The sequence below is a fragment of the Saccopteryx leptura genome, chromosome 5, assembly GCF_036850995.1.
Source record: "Saccopteryx leptura isolate mSacLep1 chromosome 5, mSacLep1_pri_phased_curated, whole genome shotgun sequence".
Classification (NCBI taxonomy): Eukaryota; Metazoa; Chordata; class Mammalia; order Chiroptera; family Emballonuridae; genus Saccopteryx; species Saccopteryx leptura.
The window spans coordinates 212,683,303-212,698,067 of record NC_089507.1 but is presented as its reverse complement, the minus strand read 5'-3'; the positions used below and the strand labels follow the sequence as shown (position 1 = coordinate 212,698,067).

General features: G+C 40.8%; 1 protein-coding gene across 12 annotated transcripts in view; it reads right to left on the bottom strand.

Moving 5' to 3' along the window:
• NCOA6 (nuclear receptor coactivator 6) overlaps positions 1–14,765 on the bottom strand; it is an 81,842-nt gene that overhangs the window by 33,271 nt on the left and 33,806 nt on the right. For 10 of the 12 annotated variants that reach the window (XR_010751461.1, XM_066384018.1, XM_066384016.1 and 7 more), the window contains 4 exons: positions 13,410–13,532; positions 4,849–4,974; positions 2,379–3,218; positions 202–348 (listed from right to left, as the gene is read on the bottom strand). Coding sequence is in view for 11 of the 12 variants with exons in the window: in XM_066384018.1 (XP_066240115.1) it covers positions 202–348; positions 2,379–3,218; positions 4,849–4,974; positions 13,410–13,532 (1,236 nt within the window). In the remaining variant the exon portion in view is untranslated. The remainder of the gene's footprint in view (positions 1–201; positions 349–2,378; positions 3,219–4,848; positions 4,975–13,409; positions 13,533–14,765) is intronic. The other 2 variants (XM_066384023.1, XM_066384024.1) reach the window with 2 other exon arrangements.

The following is a 14,765-nucleotide window of genomic DNA, read 5'->3' as shown; positions in this document are numbered from 1 at the left end:
AACCGGCCAGGGCCATGGAACTCAAGTTTCATCTCCTTTCCTTAGGTGTTTCTAGGTTCCTGAGACATTTTACCTATTTTTGATAGAATAATTCATATTTATGAGTTTGAAATTAAGGGGAGAGACCAGGACTTATATTTATCTATGTTGCTTATCACAATATTCATTAAATGTCTGCTTAATAAATCACAGAAAACAAACCTGCATGCTGGACATTTTGATTTGCTTGCAGCTGAGGGGCTCCTGAGTTCCCAGGGGCGGTGGCTGTGGTGGAAGGCACCTGACCTTGCATAAAGTTCGGATTGGCCTGTCCTGCTGAGAAGCCAGGTGGGAGGCGTTTAGGCATTCCTTAATAGAAAACAATGAGTAAGGCAGTTACCTAGCAAATTCATACTCTCGCTTAGATGTGGAATGAATAAGGAAGGATGAGCTGCATGAAGTCTCCACTGGCTTAGCTCTCTGTCACACTGGTAAGATCTTTAATAATAAGGTTGGGGAAGATGGTTAAAAAAATCAACACAATCTCTTACATGAGCATTGTCAAAATGAAAAATAAATACTAAAAAATTTACACTTAGAACATGCCAAGGAAAAGATGGCAATCTGCTCCCTAAATGTGATCTGAGGCCACGTCACAGCAAGGTTTAGAGCTCTTTACTTTTCTCTGTAATAGAGTGAACCCCAAAACTTTACATTCTTTAACACCAGTACCAATGGAATAAATTCTCTCATAGTCAAACAAATTGATACAAAATACTATAAAACAAAAGTTGGGTCCTGATATTAAGCATAGATAGTGTTTTTTCTCCATTGAGGGAAATCGATGACAATCTCCTTTGTAGAAAAATTCCCCCCAATATTGTGCTTGTTTCTTTGGAAAAAACAAAAAAATTAGACATGATTCATAGGAGCTTCAAAGTGAGGCTTTGTCATGCCGCCTTCCCCTCACAGCGCTTGCTGCAATTCCGACAGCCATGGTGCCAAACACCATGCTCTAATGGGATCTCACTACAGTATCACTTCCTTTCATAGGAAGGTTTAATTTCAAAATCTGTAATAAGGAGAATCTCAGAACCCACTCATTGTTTACAATGTAGGCCTTGATGTGGCCAGATCACCTAGGTGAGCACATCATCTGCTCAATGAAAGCATCAAGACCTAAAGCTCACTTAAATGCTTTTTTGTATTAGTCCATTTATTTTTTTAAGGGCCAAATTTTAAATGTCCTGAAAAACACTTTGTAGACAAATATGTATTTGTCCTTTCTTTAGCAGTGACACGTCCCCATTTGCATGCTTCCACTGTAATTAAATCAGAAATCACATTTGCAGGAGGGACAACCCAGCTTCCACTGACCCAGGGCTAGATGCCCAGAACAGTGAAGTTTGGAGCTGAAACATTCTAATATTTTCTAAAAACTTCTTAGGATTCAAATATTAGAGCCTGCACATCCATAAAATTAATTGCAAGAGAGTGAAAAGACTGATGAGCAACTTAATCTCACCAGAAACCATGGGAACATGCCTTTGCTATGTTGCACTAAAGATGCAAGGTTTTTTCTGGGTAGGCAATGGGTGTCTTTTGGTGGGGGTATGTTTACCAGATGACAGCATTACTGACCCTCTCTATTCCTTAGTGAAAAGCTCCAAGCACATTCATGTGCACTAGTCAATGATTAATAAGAATAAATAATAAACATGGAGATGGATAAGTTTTACTGTAATCGTTTTACCTCTCACACATTAAGCTCCATTGCTTTTTCTTCATACAAGAGGCACCTTACAAAATAAATAAATAAATGGCCTTTAGGTATAACTGGTGGAACTCCCTCTCTAAGGAGCAGGCATTGGCATTATAAAACTATAAGTCAATGATTTCTGAACTTACTCCCCTTTAATACTTCAATCAAACTTAACAGATACCATGCTATCTTACTAACTTAGGATTATTATCAAAACTGAAAACTAGAAGGGCCTTTTCCCCAATAAGACCCTCTATTTATTTTTTCATTTTTGCTCTATTGCATCATCTTATTTCTTTTCTACAGCTGAGCAGTATAAGTTGTTAATAAAATGCATGTTTCTTCTGGACATTTTAATTCACTAGTACAACATCAAGCAAAAATAATTTGAAAACAAAATGAACAACTCTATATTGAATTTTACCTGCATTTTTATCCAGAGGGCTAGCTTAAACATAACCAGTCAGGTGCTGCATAATGCATCAAGTTAACTAATTTATACCAAATGTCACCACTATACCCACAAAAGCAAATAATTACATCCTTATTTCACTCCCTCCGTTATCTCCACATTGAAGTTGCACTAAGATCTATCTCCAGTTCATTTACCAGCACACATAGCTGCAGGGCTCCTCACCTCCTAGGACCGGATGTAAACTCTGCGGCCCCTGAGGCGGCGGCTGCTGCGGTGGCATCCCCAGGAAGTTAGGGGGCACGTTTCCCTGTTGAACCATGGGATTCCGACCCGGAGAGCTGACAGGCTGTTGAAATCCCTGGGGAAGCGGGTTATTCTGAGGTGGCCTTGGTCCCATCGGCTGCTGAGTTTGGTTAACCGTTGGGGAGGAGGCAGGGGATCCCTGCTGGAAGGAGGAGGGTGAGGAGGCCGGAGACTTGGTGGTGAGGTGGGGCTGCTGCAGGGGGGTCGGGACCCTGGAGGGCCCCCCCTGCATGCTCTTCATCTGAGGAGCTGTGAACTGGCCTGGGTTGCTCAGCTGAGGAAAGTTTGTGTGGGCTTGTGAGGCTTGCTGGCTGCCAAAGGGATACGGAGGGGGAGGGTGGGAAGGTGTCTGTACCGTGGCTAAGGATGGTCTTGCCTGGAGCTGCGCTTGCATTGGGCCAGGCAAGGGCGCCTTCTTCCACCCTTGGGTTGCAGTCATTGTGCCCAGAGAGCCCTGGGCTGGAGGAGGCTGAAGGGCCCCGGAAGGTAGCTGGTTCCAGCCCGGAGGAACAGGCACCTGAGTTGGGGCAGTAAACTGGGGTCGGATTCCCTGTGGCGGTTGCTGCTGATGTTGCTGTGGGGGTCTTGCTTGCAACTGTTGCTGCTGCTGCTGCTGCTGCTGCAGCTGGGGAAAGTTAGCTGGGCTCATTTGTCTGTTCACAGAGACAGGCTGCATCGGGTGGTGTGGGGGCGCTAAAGGTCCTGAGGGATGACTTTGCTGCTGCATATGGAGCCCAGAGAGGAGTGGATCCATTGCATCTGTTTAAACAGTCAACAAAGCAAAAATTAATTGCAACTTAGATTCTAGAGCAGTAGTCTTTGCAATTCTGCAAATACAGAGTAAAATCTACGGATACTAGTCAATGAAATGTTTGTGAACATCTTCTATATACAAAGCCATGCACCAAGACAACAAAGATAAATCTTGTCAAATAGAGCTTATGATTCAAAGTGGACAGAAGAACCAAACAAAATGTGGAGTGGTATTTTCAAAGCATATTCTGGGAACTAGTGTTATAAGAAAACAAAACATAGTCAGTTAGGTTTGGGAAACACTGGACCTAACAAGTTTATTTTTTAAATCATTCATTCATTCACTCATTCATTCACTCATTCATTCATTCATTTATTTGGTATTTTTCCGAAGTGAGAAGCGGGGAGGCAGAGAGACAGACTCCTGCATGCGCCTGACCAGGATCCACCTGGCATGCCCACTAGGGGGCGATGCTCTGCCCATCTGGGGCATTGCTCCATTGCAACTGGAGCCATTCTAGTGCCTGAGGTGGAGGCCATGGAGCCATCCTCAGCACCCGGGCCAACTTTGCTCCAATGGAGCCTTGGCTGCAGGAGAGGAAGAGAGAGATAGAGAGGAAGAAGAGTGGAAAGGGTGGAGAAGCAGATGGGTGCTTCTCCTGTGTGCCCTGGCCGGGAACTGAACCTAGGACTTTCACATGCCGTGCCGACACTCTACTGCTGAGCCAACCAGCCAGGGCCTAAAATTATTTTTAAAAAATTTTATTGATTGATTTCTTTAGTAAGAGAAGAAGGGGGGAGAGGAGGGGGAGATAAGAAAAGGGTGAAAGGGGAAGAGAGATTTGTTGTTCCACTTATGCATTACGAGTTCATTTCTTTTTAGTGAAAGAGAGACAGACAGGAAGGGAGAGAGATGAGAAGCATCAACTTGTACTGTGTCACTCTAGTTGTTCACTGATTGCTTCTCATATATGTCTTGACTGGGGGGGGGGGGGGGCAGCAGAGCGAGTGACCCGTTGTTCAAACCAGCAACCTTGGGCTTCAAACCAGCGACCTTTGGGCTCATGTTTAATATTCCACACTCAAGCCAGCAACCTCAGGCTTTCAAACCTGGGTCCTCAGTGGTGTCCCACATCAACATTCTATCCACTGTGCCACCACCTAGTCAGACTCACTGGTTGCTTCTTGTATGTGCTCTGATCAGGGATTGAACCTGCAAACTTGATGTATTAGGATGATGCTCTAACCAACTGAGATACCCAGCTAGTGCCTAGACCTAACAACTTTAGACAGGTTTCTTCGCTGTAGAACTTTCAGTGCCTCCAATATATTAATTTTTAATCTCCAGGAGGATGATGCATTTACCAAATTTACTTCACCATTTAGAATTCTCTGCAGGACTAAGTAAGCCACGGAATGCATTCTTGGGAATAGTGGGGTAAAACTGATGAGAGAATAATGAGAAATTCTGAGAAAGAAATGATGGCTTTTAACCTGAAGAGATTAGGGCAGATTTTGTAAAGAAGGTAGCATTTGAATTGGGCAGTTAAGAATTACATCAGAGACAGCTAAATTTTATACTGATCTGTAGAGGGAGCTCTAACCTCTCTGGTCCTCAAAGACTGAAGGTCATTACCTGACTGAGAAGCAGGGCGAGGGGTCCTGGGCTGCAGCTCTGAATGGGGGCCTGGTGCCATCACGGTGGAGGACACATTTCCACCCTGGGGTATCCTAACAGTGGCCGGGCTGGTCAGTCTTAATCCTAGAGGAAAAAAAATCCCTAGAATAGAGTACTGGAATTGGCAAAATGTTTGTTTTAAATGACATATTTCAAGAATATGAAAAAGTATGAAAGATTTCTGTACCATCATCTACCTTGTATATAAGCTTTCTGTCCTATCTCCTCGAGATACATATGCACATATACAGCAGAAGCCCTATTCCTTCCCAGCCTCATTCCATTTCCTCCCTCTCATCTCAGGATTGTTCCCCTTAACAGTTCCATGCATGTTTTCTACATACATAGGTAAACTGCTCTGTAGTTTTTGTATGCTTTTAATCTTCATATAAGTGGCACCATACTATATGTATTCTTCAGTTTCCTTTTTCACTTAATATTACTATTTGAGCTTTATCCATCTTGACTGCCATAATAGTGCTCCATTTTATGGAACCCATACACTCATTCTCCAGTTGATAAATATTAGGTTCCCACTCCCCTCTTACCATAACTGTTCATACTTAACATTTTGTAATGTCATGTATTCTTGTGGACATTTGAGAGCATATTTACACTATATAATTAGAATTGCTAGGTTTTAAAGTATAAGCACCTTCATACTAGATATCGGTAAACTGCTCTCGAGTGGTTATACCAATTTATACTCCAAATAGATGGCTGGGAACCCCTCTTATTCCGTATTTTTCTTTTTTTAAAATTTTATTTATTTATTCATTTATTTATTTTTTACAGAGACAGAGAGAGAGTCAGAGAGAGGGATAGACAGGGACAGACAGACAGGAACGGAGAGAGATGAGAAGCATCAATCATTAGTTTTTAGTTGCGCGTTGCAACACCTTAGTTGTTCATTGATTGCTTTCTCATATGTGCCTTGACCGCAGGCCTTGAGCAGACCGAGTAACCCCTTGCTGGAGCCAGCGACCTTGGGTTCAAGCTGGTGGGCTTTTGCTCAAACCAGATGAGCCCGCGCTCAAGTTGGCGACCTCGGGGTCTCGAACCTGGGTCCTCGGCATCCCATTCCGACGCTCTATCCACTGTGCCACCGCCTGGTCAGGCTCCGTATCTTTCTAATTTCTGATACTGTTAGACTTTTTAGGATTTAGCGCCTATGTTCGTAAGTGATAACAGCCTATAATTATCTTCTCCTCTTGTTCTTTAACTTTGGAATGAAGATTAAAATAACTTCAAAATGAGTTGGAAAGCATCTTTCCTCTTTTTCTATGCTCTGGAAAAATGTCTATCTGTTCTCTAAATACTTAGTAAAACTCACCTGTAAAATCAGCTGGGCCTGTGGGTTATACTAATTGGTTCATAGGGAAACATTCTTAATTATTTCAATTTCTTAAGTAGACAAATTTTTCAAGTTTTCTACATCTTATTATATGTTTTGTTTAAATTATAGTTTTAAGAAAATTCTTAATTTGCCAATGCTTTCAAATTTATTAGCATAAAGTTATTCATGGACTACCCTTTTTTCCCGTTCTTTTTAAAAATTCAGACATAATTCACATACTATACAATACATCCTTTTAAGGTGTGCGCCCCCCCCCCCCGCCCCCCATTATTTGCATTGCCTGTGCCTCTTTTTTTCTTTACTTGTCTTATCAGGTTCATCATTTTAGTTGTCTTTCCAAAGAAACATCTTTTGGTTTCGCTTCCCTAGTCTATTGGCTTTTTTTTTTTTTTTAATTTTTTACAGAGACAGAGGGAGAGTCAGAGAGAGAGATAGAAAGGGACAGACAGACAGAAACAGAGAGAGATGAAAAGCATCAATCATCAGTTTTTCGTTGCGACACCTTGGTTGTTCATTGATTGCTTTCTCATATGTACCTTGACCGTGGGGCTACAGCAGACCAAGTAACCCCTTGCTCGAGCCAGTGACCTTGGGTCCAAGCTGGTGAGCTTTGCTCAAACCATGTGAGCCTGCGCTCAAGATGGCAACCTCGGGGTCTTGAACCTGGATCGTCCGCATCCCAGTCCAATGCTCCATCCACTGCGCCACCACCCGGTCAGGCTCTATTGGCTTTTTTAATTGAGTTTACATATTTCTGCTCTTATCTTTATTATTCCCTTCCTCCTAAATTATTACTCTTCTGTTCTTTTTCTCAATTCGTAAGCCAGACACTTAGCTTGTTAATTTTCAGTTGATGTTTCACTCTACTATAAGGATCTGAAGAGGTTTCATATTCTTCCAAGTGCTATACTGGCCACATCTTACAAATTTTGTTATGTGCTATTCTCATTATTCCATTCTAAATATTTGCTAATGTCCACCATGATTGATTTCAAAAAAATATCATTGTATATTTAGAACGTATTTTTTTAATTTCTAAAAATATGGAATATTCTAGAGTTTTTTTAGTTTCTGACGTGACTTAATTGCTCTATGGGTTAGAGAACATAATCTGTGTGGTACCAATATTTGGCATTTACTAAAACTTGCTTTTGGAATAATACATGGTCAACTTATATAAATGTTCCATTTATGCTTGAAAAGATTAAGAATCCTTGAATTATTAGTGCATGATTTCTATACACAGTTGACCCTCAAACATGGTTTTGAACTACGTAGAAGTACTTATATAAATATGTAGATTTTTTTCAATAAATATGTAAGTACTACAAATGTATTTTCTCTTCTTTATAATTTTCTTAATAACATTTTCTTTACCTAACTTATCATAAGAATATAGCATATAACAGACACAACATACAAATGTGTGTTAACCATTTATGTTAATGGTAAGGCTTCCAGTCAATAGAAGATGGTTAGTAGTTAAGTTCTTGAGGTGGCAAAAGTTACACGCAGATTTTTGACTGCAGGGGTAGATGGTGCCCAACCCCTGAATTGTTCGAGGTCAACTGTATACCCATTATATCAAACCATGTTGATTGTGTTATTCAAACTTTTTTATCCTTACTAATTTTTTATAAGCTCAATACATCAATTACTGAGGTGTGTTACAATTTCCCCTAAGATTTGCTATCTCCATGTAATTCTTTCCACTTTTGTCTCACATATTTAGAGGCTAGGTTATTAAGAACATAAAAATTTAATTATCTTTCTGGTGAATTTTTCCTTTTACACCATACAGTGGTCCTATTTATCCTCCATAGAGCTTTTGATCTTTTCTTAATTTATTTTCTTTTTCTTGGTGAGAGAGTCAGAGAGAGAGAGGAAGGGAGAGAGATGAAAAGTATCAACTTGTAGTTGCATCACTTTAGTTGATCATTGATTGCTTCTCATGTTGATAATCGGGCGCTCAAACCAGTGACCCCATAACTCAAGCTGGTGAGCCTGCACTCGAGTCAACAATCTTGGGGTTTTGAACCTGGGTCCTCAGCGTCTCAGGTCAACGCTTTAGCCACTGTGCCACCACCAGTCCGGCAAATTTATCTTAAATTGTTTTAGCTGATAAAACAGTTATTTCAAAAAAAAAAAAAGTTATTTCCCCTTTCCTTGGTCAATTTTCACTTTTTCCCATCCTTTTAACTATGAACTGAGTCCTTATAATTTGTGTTTTTTTGTAAGAGCACAAAGCTAAGTCTTATTTCTTTTTTTAAATTTTTTGTATTTATCTGAAGTGAGAAGCAGGGAGGCAGAGAGACTCCCGCATGCGCCCTACTGGGATCCACCCGGCATGCCCACCAGGGGGCGATGTTCTGCCCATCTGGGGCATTGCTCCTTTGCAACCTGAGCCATTCTAGTGCCTGAGGCAGAGGCCATGGAGCCATCCTCAGCGCCCGGGCCAACTTTGTCCCAATGGAGCCTTGGCTGTGGGAGGGGAAGAGAGAGACAGAGAGGAAGGAGAGGGGGAGGGGCAGAGAAGCAGATGGGCGCTTCTCCTGTGTGTCCTGACCAAGAATTGAACCCAGGACTTCCACACGCAGGGCTGACACTCTACTGCTGAGCTAGCCGACCAGGGCCTAAGTCTGATTTCTTTACTGAATCTGATTACTTTCTTTTTATGAGTTCATAATCCATTTGCCTTTATTATTGTTTTTAATTACTTTAGTGTTAATTAGTATTTCGGTTTATCATTTTATGATACCACTACTCTTTACCCTTCTTTTTCTGTGCTGTTTTCCTGAATTTTAGTGGATTGACTTTTTTCATCATGCCCTTTCTTTCTATCCCTCCACCAATAGCTTAGAAGTTCTACCCTCTATTTCAATTATTTTAGTGACTATATTTAAAATGCCAACAGACATATCTGACTTAAAGTCTAAGACAATATATAGTGATCATTATACTAAATAAGTCAATGCTTATTTAGAAATATTTACCCCAGGTTTACCAATTATTTAGCTCACCATTCCTTCTTAGCTCTTATTTCTTCCTTCTTAGGTTCAATTTTCTTCTTCCTGAAGTACATCCTTGAGTAGTTCAATTAGCAAGGGTCTGTTAATGGTAAATTCTCTTAGTCTCTTTGAAAAGGTCTTTATTTCATACTATTGTTGATAATGTAGCTAGGTTTAAAACTCTAGGCTGTCAATAATTTTCTCATCACTTTAAGTATTATTCCAACGTTTCCTGGCTTCCAATGTTGCTGTTGAGAAATAGTTGTGGGCCTGACCGTCTTTCCTTTGTAAATAATTATCTTTTATTTTGACTTGCTTTTAACATTCTCTTTGCTTTTCATGTTCTGTAGCTTTATAATTTGGTGTCCTGATGTGGATTTATTTTTATTTGTAGTGCTCAGGATTAATGGGCTTCTGAATCTGAGGACTCCTTTCTTTCACCAGCTCTCAAAAAATTTTAGCCATTCTCTATTTGACTCTAGTCCCTCCTCAATGTCTTCATCTTCTTCTGGAACTCTTTTCAGACTTACGTTAAACCTTCTCATTTTATCCTTCATGTCTCTTGACCTTTTTCATATTCCATCTCTTTTGTTTTTTCTCTGCTGCATTCTGGGTAATTTCTTCAAATTCACCTTCTAATTCAGCTTCCAATTCTAATTTGCTGAATAAGTTATGATATTTACTTCAATAATTAAAAATTTTCTAGAAGTTCTGGTCCCCCACCCCCTCAGTTCTCTTATGTTTTGATAGTGGGTTGAGAATGGTACCTCACCAGAGCTCCAACAATTATTATCAGTTTAGAACCATTTGATTAGTTAGCGTGGCCTTTTCTGGGTCATTTCAATAATACATATATTAAATGTCCAACATGCATGGTGGTAGAGGAAACAATTCCACAACCATATTTCCCTCACCCCCAACAAGGAGCCCAAGCCAAGAGAGACAAGTTTTGCATTTGTCTTCCTATGTCAGGGGATAAAAATTGTTGTCTGTCACTAAAAATTCTGGCTGCATGAGGGATTCTGAATTCTAACTTTCTATGTGGACCCAAGGCAAGGCTTCATATTTTATCCCTTCCTAGCCATTAAGATTCAAATCCCTGCAGAATATTCTCATTGGTTTACTGCTATCTAAATTTTCTTCTTAGACTTCTTTCTTGCCCTGGGGATTTTCTTTACATTCTTATAAGCTCAACTGTGCATTTTATCCAGCATTTTTAGGTGTTTTGTAGTTGAGGAGGTCAGTTCAGTAAATGTTTATCTGTTGAAACTGGATTTATTTCTTAGGAACCCCATCCATTTCTCAAAGATAGTAATTAGACAGTAAGAAAGTTCTTAGGAGGTAAGAAGTAGGTTTTCTTAGTCTACAATCTGCCTCCTACACTCAGAAATGTTTAAGCACATGTTGGCTGCATGCTCAGTAGCAATATAGGGGGTCCTTGGGTTACGACAGTCTCAACATACGACGTTTTGAGTTTACGATGCTCATTCCCATAAAAACTAAAAAATTAAGACGCGAGTGTTTCAGCTTATGCTATTAGCGTCCTACTTACGGACTACGTGGGTGAACTAGTTTGGTTGCGCCCAGCGGAAGAACATGCAGTAACACAGTGTATGAGTGAGGAAGTTGGCATCCCCCAGTACACCCACTCATGCTGTTTTAGACTGTTAAAAGCGCAAGTGTTGTTTGTTAGGCTAGGGTGTGTTTTGACTTACACCAAAATTTGGGTTATGTCACTATCGTAGGAACGGAACTGTGTCGTAACCTGAGGACTCCCTGTACTATAAAATGCATTCCAATAGTGGTGGGAATTTGGACTAGATCCATGGTTCACATCTTTGGGGGAACAGAATTTTGTCCGTCAGGGGACATTTTAGCTATGTCTGGAGACAGTTTCATTGGCACTGCTGGAAAGAAGGGGTGGTAGTGCTACTAGCATCTGGAAGGTTGAGGCCAGGGATGCTGCTAAACATCCCACAATGCACTGGACAGCTCCCCACAGCAAAGAATTATCAGCTCAAAGCAGCACTAGTGACAAGGTTGAGAAACCACAACTCAATGACTACTATGATATCCTCACTAATCTTAAAATTCTCTAAAGCTATGGGTAAAAAACAGGCTATGAATATGGTTTTAATTACAAAAGACTTTAGCTCATCAGTTAGCTTTCTGTTGCCAATGCCAACAGAGAAAAGTTTACAATCTAAGACATTCTAGATACACAATTCCAAAGTCTTTTATTATTTTATAGGATGCTAAGGTACCTTTCCTCAGAAAGATTTCTCTGCTTAGTTTAACCTAATATTGAATCCAAGGTCCCCATGGACAACAGAAAAAAACATTCTTAAAGTATGCTTGGCAGTGAAAAACGATTAGAGGTAAAGATGTTACTATGACTACAGATCATTACTAACTCCTTATTCCTGAAACTTTCTATTATATATCTTTTCACAATCAGTGGCCTTCACTAAATTAACCTCACTTCAAACTAAAGCGTCTAAATTTCCTATGACAACGAACTACATATATTGCTGTAATTCATACTCACTTTCCAGATGTGCTTAGTAAGTATGCCTGGTATTTGCCAGATACTAACCAGATATTAAAAGAGCTATTTGCCAGATAGTAGGAGAGCTTGCAATTAGTATGCTGATATCAGTTTAATGGGGTCTGAACATTTTAAGGCTGGAAGGGATCTATAGATAGCATTGTTTCTATGACATACTTAATTAAATCCATTGACAGGAAACTAAGGCCAGTAAATATTGAGTCATTTGGCCAGGAATCGAGACTAGAACCCAGATTTCCTGACTCTCATCTTATGCTATTCATTCTTTCACTAACTACATGCAACCTTGCTGGGCTCTTCCCACTCTTCTGACTCTGGTTTTTCACTAGTGGCAACAAGGCCGCCTATAATCTCTCATCAAGCATTTGCCTTAACACCAAATGCTCAGACTTCTATGGAAAACTGTATCGACTGACTGTATCTACTGACTCCCTATCACAGGTACCAGGCTGGATATTTTCCGTCCACTGTATGGTACTCCATAATAGCTCAACAGCACAAGTCCTGATGTATAATAGGAACTCAGCAAATGTTTACCAGATGGCTCATCCACCTTCAAGCGTGAGCTCAACAGGTTATAGGCACTATAATCTATAGGCAATATCTCATGGTATAGGTGGTGAAACTGTTGCTTGAAGAGATGTAGTGTCCAGCTTGAGGTAACCACTAAATGGCAGTGTCAGGATAAAAACCTAGTCTAATTCTATATGATCAAATTTTCAGCTACTGTTCAGAACAATGGCTTATAAATTGAGTTTCTCCAGTCTCTTGCATTTCAAGAGCTGCTGTGGTAGGTGGACAGGTGAATGACTGAGTCTGGTTTCAGGTGCTTACTCTGCTTTAACCACAGCACCTTTGCTTTTCTGGCTTATTTGAATAAAAGGTCCTGCAGCAGAAAAAGGATGACGTCCACTAGTGCAGTGAGAAGAGCCCAGAACTGGGAGTGAGAGCTGAGACGGTGAGCCTGCTGCTACTTGATCCTGGACAAGCTGCTTCCTTTCTGTGAGCTCCACTGGTCCCTCAATGTTAAACGAGAGCCAACTCAATTCTAATATTCTGTGATTCACACAATGTTGAAGGCATTCTCTAAAGAAATTTTGGGATTACTAGGAAGTTTAGCAAATAATGTGTAACTCTCATGTTCTACGTATATGAAAAGGCGTATTTTCCTACATACTTTTACAGATTTCACATAAGCATGCTAGAACTCATAGCTCACAAATTCTTGGCCTTACAGAAAGTGGGGGTCAAAAAGCTACATTCTCCAGTATGCTATAAACACCCAGAGAGTAGAAAATACTTTATTTCTAATACTTAGCATAAGTCCTACCACACAAGAACTTAATAACTGTTTGCTGCATTGTTCAGTGCTCATTTACCTACAAGATTGTAAAGACTACATGCTTCACGCTCCGTGTCTCTAGCCAGCTTCCTAAGAGCAATTTCATGTCTTGATTTCTTCAACTAGTAAACAGAAGTGTGCCAAGAACCCCTGCCTATCTTGCAGGACCCAAACGATCATACATTAGCAAATAAGCCATAAAAGGAAACTAGTAAAATGTCATACAATTGCATGGGATCTCACCTGGACCACCTGCCATGGGAAATCCCACCTCCATCCTAACTGAATTTCCAGCTCCCATAGGTCCGTTCATTCTCACATCTTGGCTTCGGTTCTGGGCCAAAGCCAGGTTGATAGCACCTTCCCCTGAAAATGACAGTCCAGTTATAAAAAGGAAATCATCAGAATAAATGCAAGCTTTGTTTAAAAACAGATACACAAGAGTTGTGGTTTTCTATTTTTGAAGAATTATGGTAAGTTTACCAGCACAAAAATGGTGGATTCAAAACTATATGGGTCTTTCTTCAACCTCATCTAAACAGGTTTACTTACACGAAGCACAAGAAGACAGTAACCAATTCTCGTAATACAGCAGATGGGCAGGGATTAATGATGCAAAGCATCAGCAGAGAGCTCGGGTCTCTGAATATTTATTTTCAACCAGTTCACCAAAGGTGTGTGTGAAGGGAAAGAATGAGATAGGGACACTGTAATATTTGTGAGCAAAATCTCATTTTCCTTTCAGTAACTGCAATATAAACAGATATCCAAACGAGAAAGTCATGCAATAAAGAGTTGATAGGTCCCCCTCTCCTTCCTCTCTCTCTCTTCCCCTCCCGCAGCCGAGGCTCCATTGGAGCAAAGATGGCCCGGGCACTGGGGATGGCTCTGTGGCCTCTGCCTCAGGCGCTAGAATGGCTCTGGATGCAACAGAGTGACGCCCCAGAGGGGCAGAACATCGCCCCCTGGTGGGCATGCCGGGTGGATCCCGGTCGGGCGCATGTGGGAGTCTGTCTGACTGCCTCCCCGTTTCCAGCTTCAGAAAAATGAAAAAAAAAAGGGGGGGGGAATAGTTAAAAAAAGAGTTGATAGGGCCTGACCAGGCAGTGGCGCAGTGGATAGAGCGTCGGACTGGGATGCTGAGGACACAGGTTCAAGACCTCGAGGTCGCCAGTTTGAGCACGGGCTCATCTGGTTTGAGCAAAAGCTCACCAGCTTGGACCTGAGGTCTCTGGCTCAAGCAAGGGGTTACTCGGTCTGCTGAAGGCCCGTAGTCAAGGCACATATGAGAAAGCAATCAAGAACTAAGGTGTCACAACGAAAAACTGATGATTGATGCTTCTCATCTCTCTTCATTCCTATCATATCTATCCCTCTCTCTCTGACTCTCTGTCTCTGTAAAAAAAAAAAAAAAGAGTTGATAGGTTTTTAAGTGCTCAACAATAGACAGACATATAAAGATGTGATCATATATACAATGGCATATACCTTAGCCATAAAAAAGTAGGGAATGAAATATGCGACAACACAGATGGACTTAGAGGATATGATGCTAAGTGAAAGAAGTCAGAGGGAGACAAATAACGTATGATTTCATTT